Source organism: Tamandua tetradactyla, chromosome 14 (assembly GCF_023851605.1).
Source record: "Tamandua tetradactyla isolate mTamTet1 chromosome 14, mTamTet1.pri, whole genome shotgun sequence".
NCBI lineage: Eukaryota > Metazoa > Chordata > Mammalia > Pilosa > Myrmecophagidae > Tamandua > Tamandua tetradactyla.
Window position 1 is genome coordinate 86,429,239 of NC_135340.1, and position 26,177 is coordinate 86,455,415.

The 26,177-nt window shown below is 39.8% G+C and overlaps 1 protein-coding gene and 2 long non-coding RNA genes across 4 annotated transcripts; 2 read left to right on the plus strand and 1 right to left on the minus strand.

Annotated features, from left to right (window-relative positions):
* Nucleotides 1-353: 353 nt before the first annotated feature.
* LOC143655218 (uncharacterized) lies at nucleotides 354-13,448 on the minus strand. Its single transcript, XR_013162118.1, has 3 exons — nucleotides 13,241-13,448; nucleotides 11,364-11,617; nucleotides 354-432 (listed from the first exon to the last, which is right to left on the minus strand). It is a non-coding gene; the product is annotated as an uncharacterized LOC143655218 (long non-coding RNA).
* On the plus strand, nucleotides 627-4,933 carry LOC143655217 (ret finger protein-like 4A). Of its 2 annotated transcripts, XM_077126663.1 has the most exons (3): nucleotides 648-728; nucleotides 3,262-3,552; nucleotides 4,358-4,933. In XM_077126663.1, exons 1-3 carry the CDS (start codon nucleotides 671-673, stop codon nucleotides 4,927-4,929), a joined length of 921 nt encoding a protein of 306 aa, XP_076982778.1. In that variant the 5' UTR covers nucleotides 648-670; the 3' UTR covers nucleotides 4,930-4,933. The 2 variants fall into 2 exon arrangements, 1 of the variants encoding a protein (XP_076982778.1); XR_013162117.1 differs by lacking the exon at nucleotides 3,262-3,552 and having other exon boundaries at nucleotides 627-728; nucleotides 4,358-4,467.
* On the plus strand, nucleotides 13,093-15,870 carry LOC143655219 (uncharacterized). Its single transcript, XR_013162119.1, has 4 exons — nucleotides 13,093-13,362; nucleotides 14,742-14,982; nucleotides 15,515-15,604; nucleotides 15,699-15,870. It is a non-coding gene; the product is annotated as an uncharacterized LOC143655219 (long non-coding RNA).
* The last annotated feature ends 10,307 nt before the right edge of the window (nucleotides 15,871-26,177 follow it).

Consider the following 26,177-nt stretch of genomic DNA (forward strand, 5'->3'; position numbering starts at 1 on the left):
AGATAAGGGGATACATGTCCAGCCACCCACAAGTTCTCTCCTTGCTGTTCAGTTACAGGGTAAGGATCATGCAGTTACAAAATATTGGATCATCATCAGAGTAAGAAATAATCTGGGTTACAGTTTAATGAGTTACAACAGTTATAGATAATTGTCTCTGGCTACATCACAATATATCAACAAGTTAGAAACCATTTAGAAAAAGATTTAGTAACTTCAAACATTGGAGATGTTTGAATTAGTAATGCCAATCATAGCTGGCAAAAAAAAATGCCTTACCACTTATTCCAGCCTAGACCTAATTCCTGGAGATCATGGGTGGATGTGGCTGCAAGACTGAAAAACATGCCAGACACAGAAGTAGAAGTACGTTTATTGGTTTTTATGAATAGGAGAGGATCTCTGGTGATGGCCTTCGGGATATTTAGCAGTCTGCAAATGGAAGAGAAATGCATGTCAGTGTATAATTTCAGAAGAAACATATTCCATATGGCATGAGGACGTTGGGTCTCTTACCATAATCAGTAAAAGGGCTTAAGACCTGATGTTTTACTAAGGTTGCTATTTTTGATTAAGACATAATAAGTGTTTCCGTAGTTACATTCTTCCACCTCCTGAGAGATTCTTTACTTTCTTGACATTTCTTCTTGGCTTGAGTGGGCTGTTATGGATGTTACAGGAGGGGACCTGGCCTTTGGGCCACCACACAACTGCTCAGGGAAAGGCAGGTGAGCTCATCTCTGTTCAAAGCTCCGTTTGAAAAACCTATTTTAGGTAACTGAAATTCCTTGTGTTGGCTTGGAAGCTTAATTTATTCTTATTATTAATGCAAGAACTCTGAACTCAAGAAGTTAACATGAATTTAAATCCAGGCACTAGGATATATAAGGATTACCTACCAGAGGCAAATATCTAACCACTGCATTCATTGTTTCCACAAATGTGACCACTTGATATTATAATGAAATGTAAGCTCTCCTCATTATTTACTCAAACTAAATAAATGTAAAACACATTAGGGATCAATTTTCAATGAGAAAAGGTAAGTGAAACTATAAACACAAGAATAGCCACTTCTAAAAATATGAGACTATCCTAAAAATCACTACAAATCAATTGAAGTTGTAAAAGTGAAAAGATAAGAAATAAGAACTTCGTATATATACCAGTACATACAAAACATAATTGTAGTTTCACAGCAATGAACAAATGCAATATGAAAGGACTTCTAATAAAATTTTGATTATGATTGTTAAACTTTTGTGTTCCTCATTTGGTCTGAAGGAAATAAGTTTTGAGATTATGGATTTTTTCTGCTTTGGACTTCTAACGATAAGAGTATTCAGCAAAATCCAGCAAACAATCACCTTCTGAATGAAACACTTTCTATTTAAACATCTAAGTGCAACCTAATCCCCCTTCCCCATATATCTTTATTATTTTTCTCTCCCTTTAAACCCATAATGATGATTACTTATGAGTCATCTACAATCAGTTAATCTTTTTTTGTAGAGAACAAAAGTGCTTCATTAGTCAAATGAACTGTTTCTCATTTTTACTCATATTTCTTATGATAGTAATAAAAGTATAACAAATATAATAGGAAATATATTTTAAGTTTTGATACTTTGATAAAATACAGAATCTTGACAGTCTGATCAATTATTGAAGGACAAGTTGGCATTTTATATACCAAACTTATAAAAGTGAAATTTCACGATCTTAGAGGAAAATGTCTTTTGAGGAACAGACTGAAGTTTACTGTGTGTGATTTTAGGAAAAACTTCTGAGGAGTATAGTTAATTTCTCTTGATCTAAATGCTAGGAGGTTTTATTTTATGACCAAAACATACATTTGAAATTACCTGTAGTCATAAATAATAATACCAAAACCAAATATTTGTTTTAAAAGTTGCATTCTAATTCCAAATGTCACATCAACAGAAAAATGTTTAATATGCAACCTAGAATGATAACATGGCAATATTTGCCCATAGTAAGAGGAAAAACAAGCTTCCAAGATAAAATTATCTCCTTTGTTATATGTATATAAACCTCTCTGTTCTCAGAAAAATCTTATTCATACCACAATTAAATCAACTTGATTAAATAAAGAAGAGAGGCAGGATATGAAGTGTGAAGAGGGCCTCTCACCAATAGAAGCCCTGTGTCATGGTCAGGTTCATGTGTCACCATGGCCAAGTGGTGGTACCTGTTTGTCTGGTTGGGCAAGTGCTGGCTTGTCTGTTGCGATGAGGACATTTCATAGAATTAAATCATGATCATGTCAGCTACATCATAGCTGATTCCATTTGGAATCAACCAAAGGGGAGTGTCTTCTGCAATGAGTAATGCTTAATCTGATCACCGGAAGCCTTTTAAGGAGGATTCAGAAGAGACCGGGTCTTCCTGTTTTGGCTGGTGAGCCTCTCCTGCAGAGTTCATCCAGACCCTCCATTGGAATTGTCAGCTTCACAGCCTGCCCTGAGGATTTTGGACTCTGCATTCCCACAGTCACATGAGACACTTTTATAAATTTTATATTTGCAAGTGTTCCCTGTTGATTCTGTTTCTCTAGAGAACCCCAACTAATATACCCTATGTCAATAGATATCACTCCAGAACTGAGTTGACGTTGGAAGCAGCTATAGCCAGAGGAGAGCCTAGTGGAGGGGAGGTGTGCTAGTTTGAAAGTCTGATACCCCAGAAAAGCCATGTTTATCCAAAGTCAGTCTTGTAGAGGCAGCCATTTCTTTGAATCCTGAGTCAATACTATAGGTTTGAAATTTTCAATTACATTATCTCTACAATTGGGTGTGACTTTTATTAGATGGTGTGCTGGTTTGAAAAGATGTATGTCCCCTAGAAAAGCCATGTTTTAACCTAAATCCCATTTCATAAAGGCAGAATAATCCCTATTCAATACTGTATGTTTGAAGCTGTAATCAGATCATCTCCCTGGAGATGTGATTTAATCAAGAGTGGTAGTTGGGTGATGACATATCTCCACCCATTTGGGTGGGTTTTGATAAGTTCCTGGAGTCCTATAAAAGAGGAAACATTTTGGAGAATGAAAGAGATTCAGAAAGAACCAGAGAAGAATGACATAATCACGAGAAGCAGAGAACCCACTAGCCAGCAAGCTTCGGACATGGAGAAGGAAAATGCCTTCCAGGGAGCTTTATGCACATAAAACATGAAAGAGTCCCAGGTCATTTGATTCATGGAAAGTTTATTGTCATGTTCATTTCACCCTGACAGTGATCATGGCTGAACACTTTAAAGAAGCAAGTAGATGTCCTATCTGCATGGCTTATCTTGAAAAACCAGTAAACTTAAAATGTGGATATGTCTGCTGCCTGCACTGCCTCAATTCACTGCAGAAGGAGCCAAATGGAGAAGGTTTATTGTGTCCCTCCTGCCCTGTGGTCTCTCGGAGGAATGACATCAGGGCCAATTACCAGCTGGGGGAGCTTGTTTCTAAGGTCAAGGAACTGGAATCCCACCTGAAAACCACCCTACAGATGAACCCAAGGATGCTGAAGTTCCAAGGTAAGAAATCTGTACATCTCTCCACAAAAGGCCTTGAAATAAACAACTATTAAAAGGTTCAAGATTAAATGTGGGCAGTAATTCAATTCTGGCACCTAAAACTTCTCTGTGCCCCAAGCAACAATTTTTCTCACCTCTGGGTGAAAATGAAGGATCCACTTGAATATTTTCAAGGATGTATATTTTGGTCATGCCCTAGAGCTTCATTGTACATAATGTAGCCACAGCTGGATTTTGAGTACTTCAAATGTTGCCTAACATTATACCACATGTGACCCATTGCCTCAGATCTCATCAATTCTTGCAGATGTAGAAATAGGTATACAAACAACTACGATGCAATTGCCTAGCCACCAAGATGAAATGGGAGTTGATGGCAAAGAAAAACAAAGTTTATTACTGCAGCTCTATTTTACAATAAGTAGAATATTTTTGCTTCATTCAAAATATACATATGTCTGTACGGATAGGCTGTGTGCTAAAACACATATTAAATTTGAGAGCAGACAACAGTGATGCTATCCTTCATGGATCTCATGTATTAAAGAAAATAACATCAAGCAGCCAAATAAACTGATATAAGCAGAAACTCTACTATGACTAAAAGGCACATGCTGCTGTAAAACATATGTAAAATATTTTGACCTATAAGGGGTACTATGTGAATTTTCTCAGGAAATTTTTGATTTAAGGGATAAGATGAGCAAGAAACTTAATTGAAAAATATATGTGGACATTTTCAGTAACTTTCAGTGGAGTGGGTGTGTAGTCTGTCCATTTGATAACTTTTCTTTATATTCCACAGTGGACATGACCTTGGATGTTGACACAGCCAATGACTTCCTAATCCTCTCTGATGACCTGAGGAGTGTCCAAAGTGGATGTAACAAACAAAATCATAAAGAGTGTGCAGAGAGATTCAGACATGCAGTTTCTGTTCTGGGCTCCTCCCCGTTCACTTCAGGCCACCATTACTGGGAGGTGGATGTGGGAACCAGCAAAGAATGGGATCTGGGTGTCTGCAAAGAATCTGTTCCCCTACAAGGAACCATTCTTTGGTCTTCAGATCATGGCTTCTGGACTGTGGGTGCGAGAGATGGAAACAGTTTCTCAGCCAGCACTAAGCCACAGACTACAGTTTGGGTGAACCCCCGGTTGTATCAAGTGGGGATTTTCCTCGATATGGATATTGGAAATCTTTATTTTTGTGATATTACTGATGGATCCCATATTTTCACATTCACCAAAATTTCAGTTTTGGAGCTGCTGTGCCGATTCTTTTCTCCTTCAATTCCAAGCAACGATGATCAAGGGTGTCTGAGTATTTGTCCTGCTATGAATCCACACATTCCATGTCTCCAGCATAACCCCAAATAAACCAAGTGTTGAAATTTCTTTTTCCTTGTACTTGCGGCATTTTTTACTTCATGCATGCATTGTACAAAGTAATAGCAGAGGACTCTGCTACATTCTAATTGTTGTACAGTTTTAGCCAACAGTTGTATGCTTTTGAATCATTTTGGTTAAATTTGTACATTGTGTGACATAGGCATCCACCCTCATTCTTTTGTATGTCATATCCAACTGTCCCAGATCCATTTACTGAAGAGACAATTCTTTTCCCATTGAATCATCTTGGAACCCCTGCCAAAAATCAATTGAGAAGGTAGGTCATTGTCATGGTCAAGTTCATATGTCAACTTACAAGTTACCTGTTTGTCTGTTTGGGCAAGTGCTGACCTGTCTGTTGCAATGAGGACATTTCATAGAATTAGATCATGATCATGTCAGCTGCATCCACAGCTGATTCCATTTGTAATCAGCCAAAGGGGAGTGTCTTCTGCAATGAGTGATGCTTAATCTAATCATGGGAAGCTTTTTAAGGAAGATTCAGAAGAGACAGGCTCTATTCCTGCTTTGGCTGATGAGCCTCTCCTGTGGAGTTCATCTAGATCTTCCATCGGAATTGTCGGCCTCACAGCCTGCCCTGTGGATTTTGTACTCTGTGTTCCCACGGTCATGTGAGACACTTTTATAAATTTTATATTTGCGAGTGTTCCCTGTTGATTCTGTTTCTCTATTGAGCCCTAATGAATACAGCTTGGTACCAGGAGTGGTTCTTAAGAAACAGAATCTTAGAAATGGGTTTTTATGAATGGCTTACTACTCTGATGGACTCAAAGACACTCAGGACTCTGATTCCCATAATCAGAATGACACTCCCAATCCATGGAGTGAGTTGGCAAAAGAGATGGTCAAAATACCACCATTTGATTGTCCTAATGCTTCACTTGTACGAAGCCAGGCTCTGGGGGATAATATTTTTGACACCTTTACAGAGTTTTGTGGAAATAAGAGGTATAGAGATGTTGGTTGGCTGTTGTTAGATACACTGGCTACATTAAGGAGTGAAAGGGATGGGCTTAAGTCTTCAAAAGAGACGCTTAAGTGCCATCTGACAGATGCAGATGTTTCTGTGAGTATCCAGGATAAGAACGAAAAATCTTATTTCCTGTCTCTGAAAATCAGACTCAGAACCTTATTGTTAGGGTAGCAACTTTACAATATAAACTGAAATCTCAGTCTTGCATAGTGTCTAACGTTAATGTGAGGGCATTGACTGGAAAGGAGGGGGACTCTGAAAAATTGGATGGTGACATATGGATTGATAATGATGTCAGGGGTGAGGCTGAAACTCTGAATCATGCTGAGTCTTCTCTAGATAACCCTGTAATAGTTTGTCCTGAGGATGTAACCACCCCACCTCCAGCCTGCCTTGAGGAGTTGGCCACCCAACCTCCTCCTGAAGGGATTAGCCCTAGAGTGATTAATTCTGTTTCACCAAATGAAGCTGCAAATGAAGGTCCTGAAGCAAATGGCTTGGAAGATATTTCTTTTCATGCCCACCCCTAATTTCTTCCAGACCTATAACTAGACTAAAGTCCCAATAGGCCCCTAAAGGTGAGGTACAAAAATCACACATGAAGAGGTACTTTATACTCCAAAAGAACTGTGAGAGTTTTCCAATTTATATAGACAGAAATCAGGGGAATATGTGTGGCAATGGATTTTAAGGGTGTGGGATAATGGTGGGAGGAATGTAAGGCTGAATCAGGCTGAATTTATTGATATGGGCCCACTAAGCAGAGATTCTGCATTCAATGTTATAGCTTGAGGGGTTAGAAAAGGTATTAAGAGTTTGTTTGGATGGTTGGTTGAAACATGGATCAAAAGGTGGCCAACATTACCTGAGGCTGAAATGCCAGAACTTCCCTGGTATAATGTAGATGATGGGATCCAGAGACTTGGAGAGATTGGAATGTTAGAGTGGATTTATCATGCAAAGCCTGCTCTTACACCCCAGGAATGTCTGGAGGATGCACCTTTTACCAGAACAGTGAGAAATAAATTTGTGAGATTAGCACCATCATCTCTGAAGAGCTCTGTGGTTGTACTTCTCTTTAGGTCAGATATTACTGTAAGAACTGCTGTCAGTTAAGGATCTGGAATCCTTAAACACAATGGGGATGATAGGATCCTGAGTTGGCAGAAGCCAGGTGGTAGCACTTAATCACCAAAGACAGGGTAGACGTGGATATTATAATAGACAACAAACTCAAAGCAGATGTCAAAATTACATGACTTGCAGAGATTTGTGGCCCCATGTGGCTAGTAAATCATGGGGTACCTAGAAACACAATAGAAGGGCAGTCTGCTAAATTCTTGTTTGAGCTGTACAAACAAAAGAGTTTTAGGTCAAATGAACAGAAGTCTAACCTAAATTACAAAAACAGAGTCACGGCCCCTTAGTCAATTTCCAGACTTGAAACAGTTTACAGATCCAGAGCCCCTTGAATGAAGAGGAGGCCATATCCCTTTGGGGGAGAACCCTGTTACACTGCCACAAATTTATACTGTGAATCTTCCTCCAAGCCTTCCCCAAGGAGACCGACAGCCTTTTACCAGGGTAACTGTGCATTGAGGAAAAGGAAATGATCAGATATTTTGGGGATTATTAGACAGTGGTTCAGAAGTGACATTAATTCCAGGGGACCCAAAACATCACTCTTGTCCACCAGTTAGAGAGGGGGCTTATGGAGGCCAGGTGATCAATGGAGTTTTAGCTCAGGTCCATCTCAAAGTGGGTCCAATGGGTCCCCAGACCCTTTCTGTAGTTATTTCCCCAGTTCCAGAATGTATAATTGGTATTGACATACTGAACAACTGGCAGAATCCACACACTGGCTTTCTAACTCGTGCAGTGAAGGCTATTATGGTGGGGAAGGCCAAGTGGAAGCCACTAGAACTGCTCTTACCAAGCAAAATAGTAAATCAGAAGCAATACTGGATTCCTGGAGCAATTGCAGAGACTACTGCCACTCTTAAGGACTTGCAGGATGCAGGGGTGGTGATTCCCACCACATCCCCATTCAACTCTCCTATTTGGCCTGTGCAGAAAACAGATGGGTCTTGGTGGATGGCAGTGGATTATTGTAAGCTCAACCAGGTGGTAACTCCAATTGCACCTGCTGTTCCAGATGTGGTATCATTGCTTGAGCAAATCAATACATCCCCTGGTACCTGGTATGCAGCTATCTTCCTTGGTATGACTTTCTGATCAGCACTATTAACTATGTTAAATTAAAATACAGAAATCCAAACCCCAAATCCCAAAACCCCTTCTATCCTCCCAACTATTGCCTCTTTAATGTAATTTTCAAAGGGTCTGAAGTTGGACTTATTTCCCAGGTATTGGACTGCAATGTTATGTACTTATCAGCCAGCTCAGATACTAGCCCTTTCACTTGGGCACAATGAGTCCAGCTTTTCTCTGCCATCTGGATGGCTGTCTCCATTGTCAAGAGAAATTGATAGGGTCCTTCCCAAGCTGGTTGGAGTTTGGACTCCTTCCATGATTTTATGAGGACCCAACTTCTGGGTTGGTGTTGATGGACAGCAAATTCAAGAGGTGAGGTCAGAGCCAGCAAGCCGTGGTGCCTGAGGGATGACAGAGTAGAGGACAAAGCCAGCACATAATTCTTAAGGAAGTGATCCTTTGGGTCTAAGGAAGGAAGATCTCTAGTTTTCCCAGGAAAAGGCATGCCAAAGAGCATTTCATAGGGGGAAATCCTTAATTCTTTCCTAGGGGAAGTTCTAATTCTTAGCAGAGCTATGGATAGACACTTAGTCTAAGGTAATTCAGGTTCTAAGGCCAGCTTAGAATGATTTTTTTTTTAGGGTTGATTCATTCTTTCCACCCTTCTTGAGGACAGTGGATGCCAGGGAATATGGAAATCTTATGCAATATCTAAGCTTCACGTAACACCTTTTAGTACATGAGAGGTAAAATGATACCATTGTCAGAATTGATATTTTCTACCAACTCATAGCAGGGAACAATTTGTTCAAAGATAATTTTGGAAGTTCTTGATGCTGTAGTCAAAGCTAGAGGACATGCCTTCACCTACCTTGTTAGATGGTCTACAAGAACCACAATATGTTTTACTCATCTTACTGGAGGCATCTCAGTGTAATTAACTTGAATGTTCTGAAATGACCTGAGGCCTGGTTTCCTTCCTTTTTCATTTTAATTTTGATAAGGGGATACTGCAACCCCCCTCCTCCATTTCCCTCCCTCACCCTTACTCTTTCTTGGATGCCTTTCCTGTCTTCTTCAGTAAGCAAGGTTAATACCACTTCTATTTGGCCATCCCCTACCTCCAGTTTAATGGGTACTAGCAGGTTCCTTCCCAACAAGTTACTCCCAGCTTCTGGAAAGTACAGCAGGGGGCTTATAACTTGGTTATCTTCCAAACCTATATTAATAGGCTTGAAAATGGGAACTTTAAATCCTTCCTCCTTTACCCTGAAACTCTGAGGAAGCTACCAGAAAATGTGATCCCCTTTGGGATGTGGTTCACAGAAGATCGAGCTGCCATGGTGTCTACAAAATATGTAATTTCTTCCTGATATGGACCCACTTCTAGATCTACCAAAGGCTCCTAGTAGGCTCTTGAGACAAGGAGCCTCTGACCCCCCTAATCTTCAAAATTCATCAGGGGTATCATCTGACCTTTGTTCTTTAAACTCAGGCATACCCTTTTGAAATGACCAGATTTTCCACAATGATAACAGGCTTCTGAGTCCTGTGCCCTTTTCATTCTTTTATTTCCTTTGGCCCAGACTCTTTCTCTATCTCACCTCCACCTGTCTCCTCCCTGCTTTATCTCTAATCTCTTCTTGACCATGTGATCAACTGTGCTTATCATGACTTTAGCTTTCTGCTTCTGTCTTTCGTCTTCCATTCTCACAAACATTTTCTGAGATTCTCTCAATAACTCTTCCAGTGGTTTATCCATGCACCCATCTATTTTCCAGATCCTTTTCTGAATGTCAGGCCAAGACCCCTTCACATAGCTGACCTTTAGCATTCCTTGGACCACAGGATTCTCAGGGTCCATTCCTGAGTATTTCCTTGTCTGGTTCCTCAACTTTTGCTGGTAAACTGTGGGGGTCTTATCTTTTTCTTGAGCCACCCTAAAGGGCTTATTTAAGTTCTGAAATTTGGGTGCAGCAAATTTTATCCCTCATATAATGATGCCTTTAAGATCCCTCACTTGTGCTCCTGTCTTCCCGATTATTATCATTCCAATTGGGATCTACATTGGGAAATTTCTGCTCTACTATCATTATCCCTTGTCCAGGAGGGTGCTGTCTCTCTCATTCTTTCATAATTGCCCTCATCACCATTCCTCTTTCTTCTCCCATAAGGAGGATATTCAGGATGGACATAAATTCAGACCAGGGATATTAGCTAGGCCCTAAAAATTGATCCAGATGTTTGGCTAGCCTGGCTGGATCATCCATTAATGATTTCATCTCTTTCTTAAAGTTCCTTACCTCTGTAATCATCAGTGCAGTATTTATGTAAGCAATTTCCCCTAGTCCAATAGGTACTTCTCTCAGAGGGTATAGGCAGTCAACAGGTCTATGTTCTTTCACCCTTTTTTCTTCAGGAGGTTCCAGAAATGGAAGATTCTATATAATTTTCTTATTCTGTTCCAACTCCTTCCTCAATTGTTGGTGGGTTGTCATGGATGGAGCAGTTGGCCCCGATTGCCCCTCCCACTCCCCAGGGGGAATGCAGGTGAGTTCCATTGGGCCTTCTGGGTCCAGCAATTCCTACCCTGGGGGAGAAGCATAGAGCAGGGCAAGGCTCAATAAAGGATCCCAGGCTTCAATTTCTAAAGCTTTAGCCTCTGGTTCTGGGGTTTTGACCTTTACAGGATAAAGAGGAGTCCCCCTTCCCTTTAGCCAAAACACAGCATAATCAGACTCCTCTTTGGAGAATGACTTCTTTTCATTAACATAAAGCACAAGGTTGGCACAAAGCCAATCCTCACCTGCTCCATATTTTGGCCAAAATACATCAGACAGCACAATACTTTCTTTGATCCAAATTTAACAACAATATTTAATCATTTTCTTTTTATCCTTTCCCTTGTTCTCTGATCACTATCAGTCCAATGTTTTAATATTCTCTCTAATGGATTATGTAGAGGAATATTCCCAAGGGACTCTATGGGAATCATCTTCCCTTTTTCCTCAGTGAACTGACTGCCTCTATTACCCATTATGAGTCCTGCTTGGATCCCTTTCTTTTAGCACCATTTTGTTTTATCCAACTCCAGCTCTTTTCCTTGCTGGAGAACAGAAACACATACTGGGAATCTGCACTTGCTTAGTCAACTCCAGACTCATCAGAATTCTTCCTGACCAACGAGGCAGTACTTAACAGTCCTTTTTCTTACCTTGGTCTGTGCACAGAGTTGCCTGGTCACTGTGAAGTAGATTTTCCCTTCCCCCTTTTCTCATTCACAATTGGTGGATCCAAGCATCTGGTCTCAGATCCTTCTGGCTGTCAGAGGTGGGCCCCCAATTGCAGAGTCTGAGACTGCTCAATTGGTGAAGTGAAGTGTGCCTTCACTTCGTCCTTCCTGGGGATCCTCTTCTGAAGCCTTGGATCCCAGATAAACCTCCAAAGTTGTTGGAAAGAGAGTCATACCTGAAAGAATAAATACTCACCTGATTGTGGAGAAGAAAATAATTTATTCATGATCTTGCAAGAATGGACACTCAACAAAAATGTGGTAGCTAGAGTGCCAAGTCCTAGAATGCCATAGATTTTATTTCTTAAGCCTAGCACACAGTTTCCTCCACAGTTTCTCCACTGATTGCCTACTCCAGAGGTTACAGCCAATGCAGACAGTCTAGCAATTTAATGCATGAAGCTCTGTTGTAGGCTACAGGTGTTAACTGAAAAATTCTTTCAGCTTTCTATTTCTTGAATTTTTTTTTCATGATTACATGTTGCAAAAGCAAACTTTTATGAGTCCTTTTCTGCATTCATGTTTTATGGAAGCCCCTAAGCAAAGAGATATGAAGGTTCATGATAGCTGAATCTGTTGTGATGACAAGTGGGAAATACGACTGTCAAAAGCGTAACCAATGCAATTTTGGAACATTCTCCAAGATTCAGGATTTTTTTAGGCACTGGAAAGAGATACCATGTCCTTACTCTTAGACCCCTTCCCTTCCCAGCTGTCTAGATGGGTGGAGGACTTCCATTAACAGCTCAGAGGCAGCCACAGAGAACAAGGAATATGAATAAGGCCATGTGAAGGGCACTGTTCTCTGAGTGCACCTACGTTAGGGTAATTTTTAGTGCCATAGGAGAAAATAGAATTTTTGTTGTTTACTCCCCTATGAAGAAGCCATTAGTGATGACTTACCTGCTCCCTCATCTGCTTTGGATATGAATAAGTGCACTAGTTAAGGCTGAGCATACTTTTTTCCCCTGCCATCCTTTTGCAGATCCAGAACCCAAGGTGATGTTTGTATTAGGGTGCTGATAAAAAGCACATTTCCTTTTTGGCTTGCACCAACCGCAGTAAATGCATGTGACGTTGCCACTTCCTCAAGTATTTATCAGCTTCTTCCCATCTGACCCATCCTTTCTAGGGATTGAAGAGGCATACATAAATTTCAATACTTTAAGAATTAGTCTGAGAAATATCAGGCATCTCCACCTTCTGAGGATTTCTCTTTCTACCACTTGTTTCTGCATATAGATTATACTGCTTGGTGCACTCTCTCACAACCTCACTTCTATTCTTGTCAGCCCTAGGTCCCAGGAATTTCTGGAATTCCCATACTATTAAGACCACTGAGATCCTGATGCTAATAGGGCTAAACTTGAGATTTTTTTTCTCAAACTGCCCCAAGAGTGGAGAAAGTGAATGTGGATTGGAAACAGGGGACTAGAGAGGCACATGAAGATTGGTCTCCTCAGCAGAGCAAACACCAAAGGCTAAGGGAAGGAGAAACCAGCAAACTGAGTAGGAGAAGTAGAGTATCCTTTCTGTTCTCAGAATCCTCTGTCCACATACGACCCTAGGTCCCAGGCTTTTATCTCTGGCCTTACCTGCCTGGCTAGTCCCAGCCTGAGATGCAGGGTGCATCACAATGGGCCATCTCTGAGTTTAATCTAATCCCCAAACTATGTGACTCCCCTCCCTGACTCCCTGTTTAGAAGTCCTTGCCCACCAAAAGTATTCCCTTCTCCATCTCACTGACCCTCATCCCTGTCTATTCAGACAAGATTTCCACAGTTTCTAGATGAACTTACATGGCATTGGCTTCACACTGCCATTTGGAAACAGGGCAGATCTCCAACTCAATGTCCGTAGCCAAGGGAAAAGGGATCAAGAAGGATTTTCTAAGTCCATCATGGGTACTACTTAATCACAGGTAATTATGGCCCCTTCCCTCCTCCACTCCTTGAATTCTACCCCTCTGAAGCCATGTTGCATGGCCTCAGAATGGTTTCCATGGCAACAGTAAAAAAACTCAACAAAACCTTTCATTTTTTTTCCATAAGCATGACAAAAATTTCCTGTTTGTCTTTGGTAAAGGAATTGCTCAGGCCAATATCTACAAAAAGATAAAAATACAGAAATATGAATTAGTAGTCATGGTTGTTACTGTCTTGTGTTTGTGTGGTTAGAAATGGAAGCAGGTAAGCTGAGCATTGCATCTGACATCATCAAGGCCTTATTAACACAAATGCAAAAGTCCAGAGTCGGGGTGGGCCAGTGTGGCTCAGCAGACAGAGTTCTCGCCTGCCATGCCCGAGACCTGGGTTTGATTCCAGTACCTGCCCATGAAAAAAAAAACATCAAAGGTGAACAAGAGCAAAAATTTGGTAATCCATCTGTAACTGAGAAATCAGGATTTAAGGGATGATTTTGATTACTGAATCATTATATAAGTATTCCTTTTTTGCTTTCTGGCATATTGGAGTAGACAGGGTAACACCTGAAATCTCTGAATTATAATCCAGCTGCCTTGATCTCTGGTAATGGTTGTATAGTTTTTATCTTCTGCCCCTGTGATTGCAAAAACCTTGTGACTAAACTTCATCTGTACCTAGTTATCCAACTTTTTCAAATTTAGAGTCTCCTAATGACTAAAGATAGCCCTTAATGTTTGTTAATGAAGGGTCTTCCATCTGTTGGAACTAACACATCCAAAGTCCCAAATTATCTTGATGATTGAGAGCAGATTTAACCTAAGTGGGCCAACCTGACATGTGCAGTAGCTTAAACTTTTACCTACAAGTCACCTAAACCTCATTCTGCCATTTTCTTTCAGACAGTTAGTGACTAAGCATGTACTCAGTCTGTGGGCTTCAAAGAGAGAAAGATGTAGTAGGAGAGCAGATGGCCTAGCAACCTGAATTCTCTCCCACAAGACTGCAGTAATTTGGGTAGTTTTATTAAAGAAAAGATGGGCAGGGTTTAGAATAATGAGTACAGTGGCCCCAGATGATGTAATTAGAGGTGATCTGATTACTGAGCATGTTGGGCAAAAGAATTCATGGCCTTTGTCTGGTAACATATCCACAGTTCTTTTTCTTGGCATGGGCAGGCACCGGGACTCGAACTGGGTCTGTGGTATGGCAGGAGAGAACTCTGCCACTGAGCCACCATAGCCCACCCTCCACTGCTTTTTATTGGGATCCTGATAGACTACTCTCTGTGTATCTGTATAAAACAGAATAAAATAATACTTAAAAACGCAAGTCTTAAAATCAGATTAACTTGGTCCCTGTTTGTTGATGTCCACAGGTCCTGGAAGAAACAAACTAAAGTCCTTTCTGAAGGAAATTAGCGTCACTCTAGGCCTCACATTATTCTTACTATTTTGAAATATACTGCTCAACATATAATAAAATAAATAACCAGGTAAAAAAGAAAACAAGACAATATGAGTGAGAATCAACAAAATTACCCCTTGGGAACTCTACTTGCTGGCATATTAGATAGAGAATGTAAATAACTATATGTATTATCCCCAAAGACATAACAGGTAAGTTTAAAAATGGTAACAGTGAACTGAAAAGTTGAAAAAGTGACACATATGATGCTTAAACTAAAAAATAATATTGAAAATGAAGAACACAATGAATAGAACAAAATGTATTAAATCTATCCTAAGAGAGAACTATGTACTAGATGATAAAGCCTTGAATATATAAAAAATATTTAAATTAATTGAAAAATAAAGTGAGACGTTATGGAAAATACAGAAGGTATAATAATGATAGAATGATAGAGGATATAATTAGAAGTTACAACTATGTTTAGATGGGAACGCTGGTAGGAGACTCAAGATAGAATAGGGCAGAAGCAGCATTGAAGAGATGATGTCTAACAATGGCCCAGAATTGATTAGACATCAATTAACTGTTTCAAGTTGCACTATAAGACCAGAAGGAAAAATCAGAATAAATGCACATCTAGGCATATAATTGCACAACTTGCAAAAATTCTTAAAAGCTGATAGAATATAAGTATATAACCAATAAAGTATTAAATGATGAGATGACTTCTGACATCAGCAATGCAAGACAGAAGACAGTGGCATGAGATCTTTACACTGCTATCATAAAGTAGCCGGCAAAGTAGAAGTCTACAGTGAAAAAGAAGAGGTGAGATAAACACTTTTTCAAACAAGTAAAAACTGAGAAAGTTTGTTAGCAGCAACTAATTTTAAAAGAAAACTAGTTTGCTTGTTTTTTTTAGGTGAAGAATATTCTTCAGACAGAGAGAAAATGACCCCCAGATGGAAGATTCATGATTCAGGATGGATTGATGAACAATAATTGTTAATTAAATTTGTATATCTAAATAAATATTGAATGGTGAAAGTGTTAATAATGATATCTTTGAGTTAGAACATCAATAAAGTACTAAAATCCACCATAAAAATACATTTCATAATGGCTCTAAAGTGTTTTAAAATATATTATTGGCGACTTCCGGGAGGATGGCAGAGCAGTGTGGAGTGAGTTCATTTCTGCTCCATGAAACAAGAAAGGAAACGGGGAGAAATTGCCCAGGACTGCAGGTCCCAGGGTATAAGTAATCTAGGAGGGCCTTTAGGCAGTTTTGGGGAGGAGGATCGAGGGAGAGGGAGTGGGTTGGGTGACCAGCATCCCCACTGGGCAGGCTGTGGTGCATCAGGGAGGTGCTGTAGGAGGGAACCGATTCTCCTGGACTCCAGCCTGCACAGCTACCGGCTTAGGGAACCTCCCCACATGGTTGCAGTGAACAGCACCTGCAGAGAGCCTGGAGGCTGGTGATCGTCCACCATGGGGCGGGCCTTGGGGTGGGGGGAGTGATCACCCAGCCAGGTGTGGGAAAAGCCAGCCTGCAGTGTCTGGCAGGCCCACCAGCGCTGCGGATCAGCTGATTAGCTGATTCCTGATGCAATGGTCAACTCTGCAGTCCCCCAGGGCAGAGACTCAATGGCCGGCTGCCCCCGGCAGAGCCTTCTGGCTGAGCGGTAGCCGGTACTGAGGAGGCTGACCTCCAGCAGCTCTGGCCAGGAGGGGCGGGGCTGAGGGACGAGGAGACTCAAGCATGCCATCTGTTGGCTGGAGGATTAAGTGCAGGTTGGCTGCACCAGACAGGGAGGGGAGGGCTTGAGGGAGGAGGAACTTCATGATCACCATCTGCTGGGAACAACAGGTAAGTGCAGGCAAGCTAACTCCCTATTTCTCTACGTCTTTATTTTTATTTATTTTTTTCTTCGTATTATACTTTTTTTTTTTTGCATGGGCAGGCACTGGAAATCGAATCTGGGTCTCTGGCATGGCAGGTGAGAATTCTGCCACTGAGCCACCATCGCACTGCCCCTTACTATTCTTTTTATCTTCCCCCTTTTAAAATATATTCTTTCTATACATTTTCATTAGTAATATAATTTTCCTTTCATTATTTAAAAAATTTTTATAGATGTTTTATATTGTATTTTTATTCATTTTCTATTGTTATTTCACATATTATTTTTTATTATTCATTTCATTTATTTATTAACGTTTTAAATTGTATAGTATACATACAAAGCAAAGAAATAAAAAGACAATAGTTTAACAAGTAGTTACAGGGCAGATCTCAGAGTTTTTCAGGGGCTACTATATGATCCTCTCATATTTTTCCTTCTAGGTTCTTCAGAATATAGGAGGCTAGAGGGTTTAAATATTTTTTTTATCATCAAATAGACATTTTTCCCTTCTTTTTTTGTGAAAAATAACATATATACAAAAAGCTATAGATTTTAAAGCACAGCACCACAATTAGTTGTAGAACGTATTTCAGAGTTTGACGTGGGTTACAACATCACAATTTTAGATTTTACTTCTATCTGCTCTGAACTACTGAAGAGATATCAACTTAATGATTCAGCATTCATATTCATTTGTTAAATCGGTTTTCTCTGTATAACTCCACCATTACCTTTGATCTTTCCATCCTTCTCTTTAGGGGTGTTTGGGCTATGGTGATTCTAAATTTTTGGTATTGGAAGGGTTTGTCACTGATATGGGGGTAGGAAGATGGAACTAGCTGATGTTCTGGAGAGGCTGGGCTAGATTTCAGGACTTATCTAGACACAAGTGGAGATTGTAAGTTTCTGGAAAGTTACTCCAGTGCATGGAACCCTTGTGGAATCTTATATATTGTCCTAGGCATTCTTTAGGATTGGCTGCAATGGTCCTGGTTGGGGGTTGGCAGGTTATGATAGGTAGCAAGGATAACTGAAGCTTGAGTAAGAGCAAACTCCAGAGTAGCCTCTCAACTCCATTTGAGTTCTCTCTGCCACTGATACTTTATTAATTACACTTCTTTCCCCCTTTTTGGTCTGGATGGAATTGTTGATCCCATGGTTCCAGATCCAGATTCATCCCTGGAAGTTATCATCCATGTCACCAGGTTTCACCCCTGGATGTCACGTCCCATGTAGGTGAGAGGGCAATGATTTCACTTGCAGACTTTGGCTTAGAGAGAGTGAGGCCACATCTGAGCAACAAAAGAGATCCTCCAGAAGTAACCCTTAGGCATGCCTATAGGTAGTCTAAGGTTCTCTGCTATCTACATAAGCTTCACAAGAGTAAGTCTCATGATCAAGGGCATGGCCTATTGATTTGGGTGTCCCTAAAGTTTGATGCAGTATCAAGGAGTTCCCTGATGGTAAGGTTTAATAGTTCCATATTTTTCTCCCATTCCTCAGGGGACTTTGCCAATACATTTTTATTATCTGCTTAATATACTCTAGGATGTATCCAGGCATTACAATAATCTACACAGAATTAAAAGACCTCTTTCTTATTCTGTGCTCCTTGTGTTTCAATTGTTCAAATGAGCTGTACAGATAGATTGAATTAGATTATGCACTACAGGAAATTTCAGTTCCAGAACAAATAAATCTTTCTTCCATTGGTCTCAAAAAGTATGTATAGTTCTGAAATATAGACACTGTCTTCCTTACCCCTATGTTCTGAATTACTTTAACCCCAACCTGTTTGGCTTCATTCTTATATCTAAATACTAGGTTATATATACAAAAACAGCCTTTCAAAATCCAGAAATAATAATCACCACTCAGGACTTAATGTGTCTGCTCTAAAATCTTACAATCTAGGCCCCTTTTTCTTATAAGCATCTTCTAAAGGTGACCATACCACTCTTGCTCTTTCATTTCTGGATTATTTTGTCTCATCAAATGTCCCACATGTTCATCCACATTGTTGCACACCTCATGACTTTGTTCCTTTTTTGTAGCAGCACAACCTTCATTCATAAGTATACACCATCGTTAGCCAACCTACTTCTCCATCAGTGCATCCTTTAACCACCTGCATTCATTGGGCATCATGTAGAAGGGGCGAAGTCCACAGTCCATCAACATTCTCAATTTTAGATAATTTCATTGTTCCCAAGAGAAAGAAAATTAATAAACATGCCTTCGTCAAATAGGAAATCTAAACCTCCTCTTAACTCTTGTCCTTGTCCCCATTATTTACCTCTGTTGTTGCTGTGGTAGTGCCGATGGTTTCCTTTAGAACATAGTTCATAGCATACAATAGCAGTTTCCTCCCTGGACTTAAAATGCTCTTTATACAAGAATTATATCTTTGAAGTAATTCTCATGAGAACTCATTCACATTTCTAGTATTAATCAGTGGGACATATAGGTCTATAAAATCCCTTTCAATCTTGTTCATCTTCCATATGGTAATATTTCTTACAGTCCCATTAGAGAACCACCTTCACCCCTATCTGTAGAAGCCAAGAGTTTAAAGCAAGACCTACAGAATTTGTTGCAAGCTGCTGGCCTCAGGATGGCGGTGGTAAACTGTGGAGATTGTTATGTAGAGCAGTCTGGGAGGAAGAGAATGTTTACCCAAAACAGTTATGTTAAGTATGAAGAACACTGTGAGATAAGAATCTTGCTCCCTCAGGAAATGCCTGTATATCTATTGACATCCTGTGGTATATGACTAGGATCTGGTTGAGAATAAAATTGTCTGAAGTCTGTCTGAAGTAAACTCAAGCTTCAGACCCCCTGAGCCCGTCTGTGTCTTTCTTTCTTTCTTCCTTTTTTTTTTCTCATCATTCCTTAATATCTTTCGAGCTCCATTTCAATAGGAAGCAGCACCTATCTATTCCCTTACATTGGAGTTCATCCTCATTAGCTGATGGTTCACCCATCTTTAGCTTCTCTGTATCTCTAAATCCCCTATATTCTGTATTATAAGCCTCTGATTACACCTTTATGCTGGTCATGAAAGTGGAATCATACAGTATCTATCCTTTTGTGTGTGGCTAACTTCAGTCAGCATTATGTCCTCAAGGCTCATCCATCTTGTCATGTGCTTCAGGACATCATCTTGTCTTACTGCTGCATAATATTCCATTGTATGTATACAACATATTTTGTTAATCCGCTCATCTGTTGATGGGCATTTGCTTTGTTTCTATCTTTTGGCCATTGTGAATAATGCTACTATGAACATCGGTGTGCAAATGTCTGTTTGTGTCATTGCTTTCAGTTCTTCTGGGTATATACCTAGTAGTGCTATTGCTGGGTCACAGGGCAACTCGATATTTAGTTTCTTAAGGAACCACCAAACAGTCTTCCTTAGTGGCTGCATCATTGTACAGTCCCACCAGCAGTGCATAAGTGTCCCAGTTTCTCCACATTCTCTCCAACATTTATAGTTTCCTGCTTGTTTAATAGCAGCCATTCTTATAGGTGTGAGGTGGTATCTCATTGTAGCCTTGATCTGCATTTTCTTTAAAGCCGATGAGAATGAGCCTTTTTGTGATGGATTGTTGTCTGTTGGAAGTTTTTTGTATGTTCCTTGGGGAAGGTCTATTTGGAGTTCTTTGGGCTTCTTTGACTTGTATATCTGTATCCTTTATGAGGGTTGGGGGAATTTTCCCCATTATATTCTCAACTACTCTTCCTAGCCCTTTACTCCTCTCTTCTCCTTCTGGACACCAATGATTCTTATATTTGTGTGCTTTGTCTATCATTTCCTTGAGTTCAAATTCATTTTTTTTCCATTTGCTGTTTTGAGTCTTTGAAGTCAATTATCCTGTCCTCTATCTCACTTATTCTTTCTTCTGTCTCTTCAAATCTAGTATGGTTTTTATTTGGTCAGCAGAGTCTTTAATATCTGTGATATCTGCTTTTTAAAATTTTATTCTTTAAAATTCCTTTTTATGTTCTTCTCCTGTCTTCTTGATCTCCTTTATGTCATTTGTTATCCCACTTATTTTATTAAGTAGAGTTGTATGAATATCTTTGGTTAGTTGTTTCAAAGGTGTTTGTCTCCTCAGGTGTTTTAATTTGGTGATTAGGCAGGGCTATATCTGTCTGCATTGTGATATGCTTAGTGATCTTCTCCTGTCTTTGTGGCATGTAGATATCTTGACTGATTACTTTGGAAGTTGATTTCTTTCAGTAGTCTAAGGCCTTGTGTTTGCAGGGTGGCTGTACAGCAGGGAGCAGGGTATAGGGTGAGCAGTCAAGTGCAGTGATTTGTTTCAGGGTAGGTATAGGCACAGGTTGGGGATGTTATGCTGTGGCTTGGGAACATGGGTGCCCAGTGGCCAGGGAGGATGTAGCTATGGGGTGCACTGGTCTGGGGGGGGGGGCGTAACCCTGGTGTATGCTGGCCTAAGGCATGGGGCCCTTTGTTCACATGCATAGAATGTGGCCATAGAACCTGTGGCAGCAGGTCAGCTTTATGCCTTCATATTTTGGGGGTAGATGGCTTACTTTCTAGTCCCCAGCTCCCACCCATGCACTCCCATGGGCACCACAGCTCTGTGCCTCCACACCAGGGTCCGACTTTCTGCCTCTCAGTTCCTCAGCCTCTGCAGCCAGGTCTGCCACATGTAGTGCAGAAGGCTCTTCCAGGTCAGCTGTACTCCAAAATTGCCATCTCATTCACCCTCCTGTCCCTTCTCTAACTTTTCCATGGGTCAGAGCTAATCTCAAGCTACTCTATTTGGTCATCTTCCTAAAAGTCCCCCTTCATTTATTTTTATTATTACTATTATTATTTTTCTCTTAAATTTTCTCTTCCTCTGGTGGGCACCAGCCTGACTTCTCTCCCAGTATATCCTTGGGTGTCTTTTTTTTATTCTGTTGCCTACTACTGTTGAGGTGTATTTTGTTGTGGCTCTTGTTTTTGTACTTCATAATTTTTTTAAAAACTTTTTTATTGTATACCATAATATATATAAAACCAAAGAAATGAAAACACAATAGTTTTCAAAGCACTCTTTAACTAGTTAAAGGAGAGATCCCAGAGTTTGTCATGGACTACCATATGATCTTCTCATATATTTCCTTCCAGAATATAGGAGGTTAGAAGGTTTAAACATTTTTTTCTCACCACAATTGACTTTTTTCTTTCTTTTTGTGAAAAATAATATATATATACAAAAAGCTATAAATTTCAAAGCATAGCACCACAATTAGTTGTAGAACATACTTCAGAGTCTGACATGGGTTACAATTCCACAATTTTGAGTTTTTACTTCCAACTGCTCTAACATATTGGAGATAAAAAGAAATATCAATTTAATGATTCAGCAATAATATTAATTTGTTAAATCCTATCTTATCTGTATAACTCCACCATCACCTTTGATCTTTCCATCCCTCTCTTTAGGGGTTTTTGGGCTACAGCCATTCTAACTTTTTCATGTTGGAAGGGTCTGTCACTAATAGGGGGCAGGGAGATGACATGGAGGCATGTCATCACTTAATCCAGCTTAACAACCACTCTTGATTAAATCACATCTCCAGGGAGATGATCTGATTACAGTTTCAAACATACAGTATTGAATAGGGATTATTCTGCCTTTATGAAATGAGATTTAGATTAAAACATGGTTTTTCTAGGGGACATACATCCTTCCAAACCACATGCCTGCCAATCTGATGTTCTGGAGAGGCTGGGCTAGGTTTCAGGATTTATCTGATCCAGGGACCCATCTGGAGGTTGTAGGTTTCTGGAAAGTTACTCTGGTGCACAGAACCCTTGTAGAATCTTATATATTGCCCTAGGTGTTCTTTAGGATTGGCTGCAATGGTTCTGGTTGGGTGTTGGCAGGTGTGCTGGTTTGGAAGGATGTATGTCCCCTAGAAAAGCTATATTTTAATCTAAAGCTTATTTCATAAAGGCAGAATAATCCCTATTCAATACTGTATGTCTGAAACTGTAATCAGATCATCTCCCTGGGGATGTGATTTAATCAAGAGTGGTTGTTAAGCTGGATTAGGTGATGACATGCTTCCACCCATTCAGGTGGGTCTTGAGAAGTTTCTGGAGTTCTATAAAAGAGGAAACACTTTGGAGAATGAAGGAGATTCAGAGAGAGCAGAGCAGAACAACATAGCCATAAGAAGCAGAGTCCACCAGTCAGCGACCTTTGGAGATGAAGAAGGAAAATGTCTCCTGGGGATCTTCATGAAACAAGAAGCCAGGAGAAGAAGCTACAAGATAATTCCATGTTCACCATGTGCCTTTCCAGATAAGAGAGGAACCCTGACCGTGTTCACCATGTGCCCTTCCAGCCGAGAGAGAAACTGTGACTGTGTTTTCCATGTGCCTTTCCACTTGAGAGAGAAACCCTGAACTTCATTGGCCTTCTTGAACCAAGGTATCTTTACCTGGATGCCTTAGAGTGGACATTCCTATAGACTTGCTTTAATTGGGACATTTTCTCAGCCTTAGAACTGTAAACTAGCAACTCATTAAATTCCTCTTTTTAAAAGTCATTCTGTTTCTGGTGTATTGCATTCTGGCAGCTAGCAAACTAGGACACCTACTCAGGAAGAAAGAGAAGATCTCAACAAACCAATCACAAGTAAAGAGATTTAATCAGTCATCAAAAGTCTTCCTATAAAGAAAAGCCCAGGGCTAGATAGCTTCAGAGGGATATTATATCAAACATTCCAAAAAGATCTAACACTAATCCTGCTCAAACTTTTCCAAAGAATTGAGGAAAACAGACGACTATCTAACTCATTTTATGAAGTTAATATTATTTCAATGCTCAAATTGTGTAAAGATGCTATAAGAAAGGAAAATTAGAGACCAATATTCTTGATGAACATAGATGCAAAAATTCTCACAAAGTACCAGCAAATTGAACTGTAAACTAGCAACTCACTAAATTCCCCTTTTTAAGAGCCATTCCATTTTTGGTGTATTGCATCCCCGCAGCTAGCAAACTAGAACAGCAGGTTATGATAAGCAGCTATGGCTAACCGAAGCTTGTATAAGGACAACCTCCAGAGTTGCCTTTCTGCTCTATTTAAACTCTGCCACTGAAACTTTATTTATTACACTTCTTTCCTCCTTTTTTAGCCAGGATGAAATTGTTGATCTCACAGTGTCAGGGCCAGATTCATCACAAGGAGTCATCTCCCATGTTGACAGGGAGACTTTCAGCCCTGGATGTCATGTCCTATGTAGGGGGAAGAGCAATGATTTCACTTGCAGAGTTGAGCTTAGAGAGACTGAGGCCACATCTGAACCACAAAAGAGGTCCTCCAGAAGTAACTCTTAGACATACCTATAGGTAGTCTAAGGTTCTCTACCACCTACATAAGCTTCACAAGAGTAAGTCTCAGGATCAAGGGCATGGCATACTGATTTGGGTATCCCTAAAATTTGGCACAGTTTCAGGGGATTCCCTGGTATTTTTCTCCCATCCCTCAGGGGACTTTGCTAATACATTTTGATTATCTGCTTAATATATTCTAAGATGCATCCAGGCATTACAATAATCAATACAGGATTAAAGGACCTCTTTCTTATTCAGGTCTCCCTGTGTTTCAGTTGTTCAATGAGCTATACAGGTAGGTTGAGTTAGATTATGTGCTACAGAGAATTTCAGTTCCAGACCAAATAAACTTTCTTCCTTTGGCCTCAAAGAGCATGTTTGGTTCTAAAATACAGGCAACGTCTTCCTTACCCCTGTGTTCTGAGTTACGTTAACCCCAACCTGATCAGTTTCATTATCTCACTCTCTGTATGTATATATGTATATGTGTTACCAGCCTCTCAAAATCCAGAAATAACAATTACCACTCTGGACTTAATGTGTCTGCTTTAAAATCTTATAATCCAGGCCCCTGTTTTCTTATAAGAATTTTCTAAAGGAGAACCATTCTTGTTCTTTTTGTTTCTTGCTTATTTTGCCTCACCAAATGTCCCACATGTTCATTCACATCATTGCATGCCTCATGACTTCATTCCCTTTTGTAGCAGCACAACCTTCATTCAGAAGTATATGTGTTTCATACTTTATATATATGTAAGTATATGTTTCATACTTTTTATTACATTATTATTTTACTTTGTTATTCTTATTATTATCTCTTTTTTCTTCTTTTCTCTTTTTTTTTTGGTGTGTGTGCGCCTAAGCTGGGAGTCAAACCTGGGTCTCCTGTGTGGTGGGCAGGTATTCTGTGTACCTGTGTACCCTGGTCTAGCTATTTATAGACTGTTAAGTTGAACTGTATCCCCTACATGAGATCCAGACCTTGATTTGTTGGAGAATAACTGACAAAGTGCAAATGGAGCATTCAGCAAAAACTAAGTAAATACAAAACTTTAGAAGAGTGAAAGAAACTATCTTGCAAAATAACCATAACAAAATGATCAACTGCCTTAATCACAACAGAAAATCACAAAGCACATGAAGATCCAAGCAGAGATGGCCCAGCTAAATGACCAAATCATAATTCCAAAGAGGACTCAGAATATGGAACAACTACTCAGTGATACTCTTAAAGAAATAAAGGATGACAGAAAGACTCTAGAAGAGCACAAAGAAGAATTCACAGGGTTAAACAGAAAAATGGCAGATATTGCAGAAATGAAAGATACAGTAGACCAAATAAAAAATATACTGGAGACACATGATAGCAGATCCAAAGAAGCAGAAAGAAGAATATATGAGCTAGAAGATAGAACAATAGAATTAGAGTGTACAAAAGAACAAATGGCATGAAAGATGGAAAAATGCAATTGGATCTTAGGGAAATGATGGACAACAAGAGATGCACAAACATCAGAATTATTGGTGTCTAAGAAAAAGAAGAGAAGAGTAAAGTGTTGGGAAAGTTAGTTGAAGATATAATCAGAGAAAACTTTCCAACCCTTATAAAAGACATGAATATGCAAATCAAAGAGGCCCAGCAAATTCTGAATAGAATAAATCTGAACAGGCCCACTCAAAGACACATACTAATTAGACTGTCGGGTATTGAGGAGAAACAGAAAGTCCTGAAAGCAGTATGAGAAAAGCAATCTACTACATACAAGGGAAAACACATAAGACTGACTTCAGACTACTCAACCGGCACCATGGAAGTAAGAAGGCAGTAGTATGATATCTTTAAGATCCTGAATGAGAAAGGCTTTCAACCAAGAATTCCTTATCCAGCCAAGTTATCCTTCAAAATTGAGGGAGAAATTAAAATCTTCAAAGACAAAGAAAGATTGGGAGAACCAACAACAAGAGACCAGCCTTACAAGAAATACTAAAGGGAGCCCTGTCAGCTTATATAAAAAAAGACAGGAGAGGGAAGTCTGGAGGAGGGCACAGAATTGAAGAATATGAGTAAAGGCAATTTAAAGGAAAAGAAAAGAGAGAAGGAAAATAATATACATAATTGACAAAAACAAA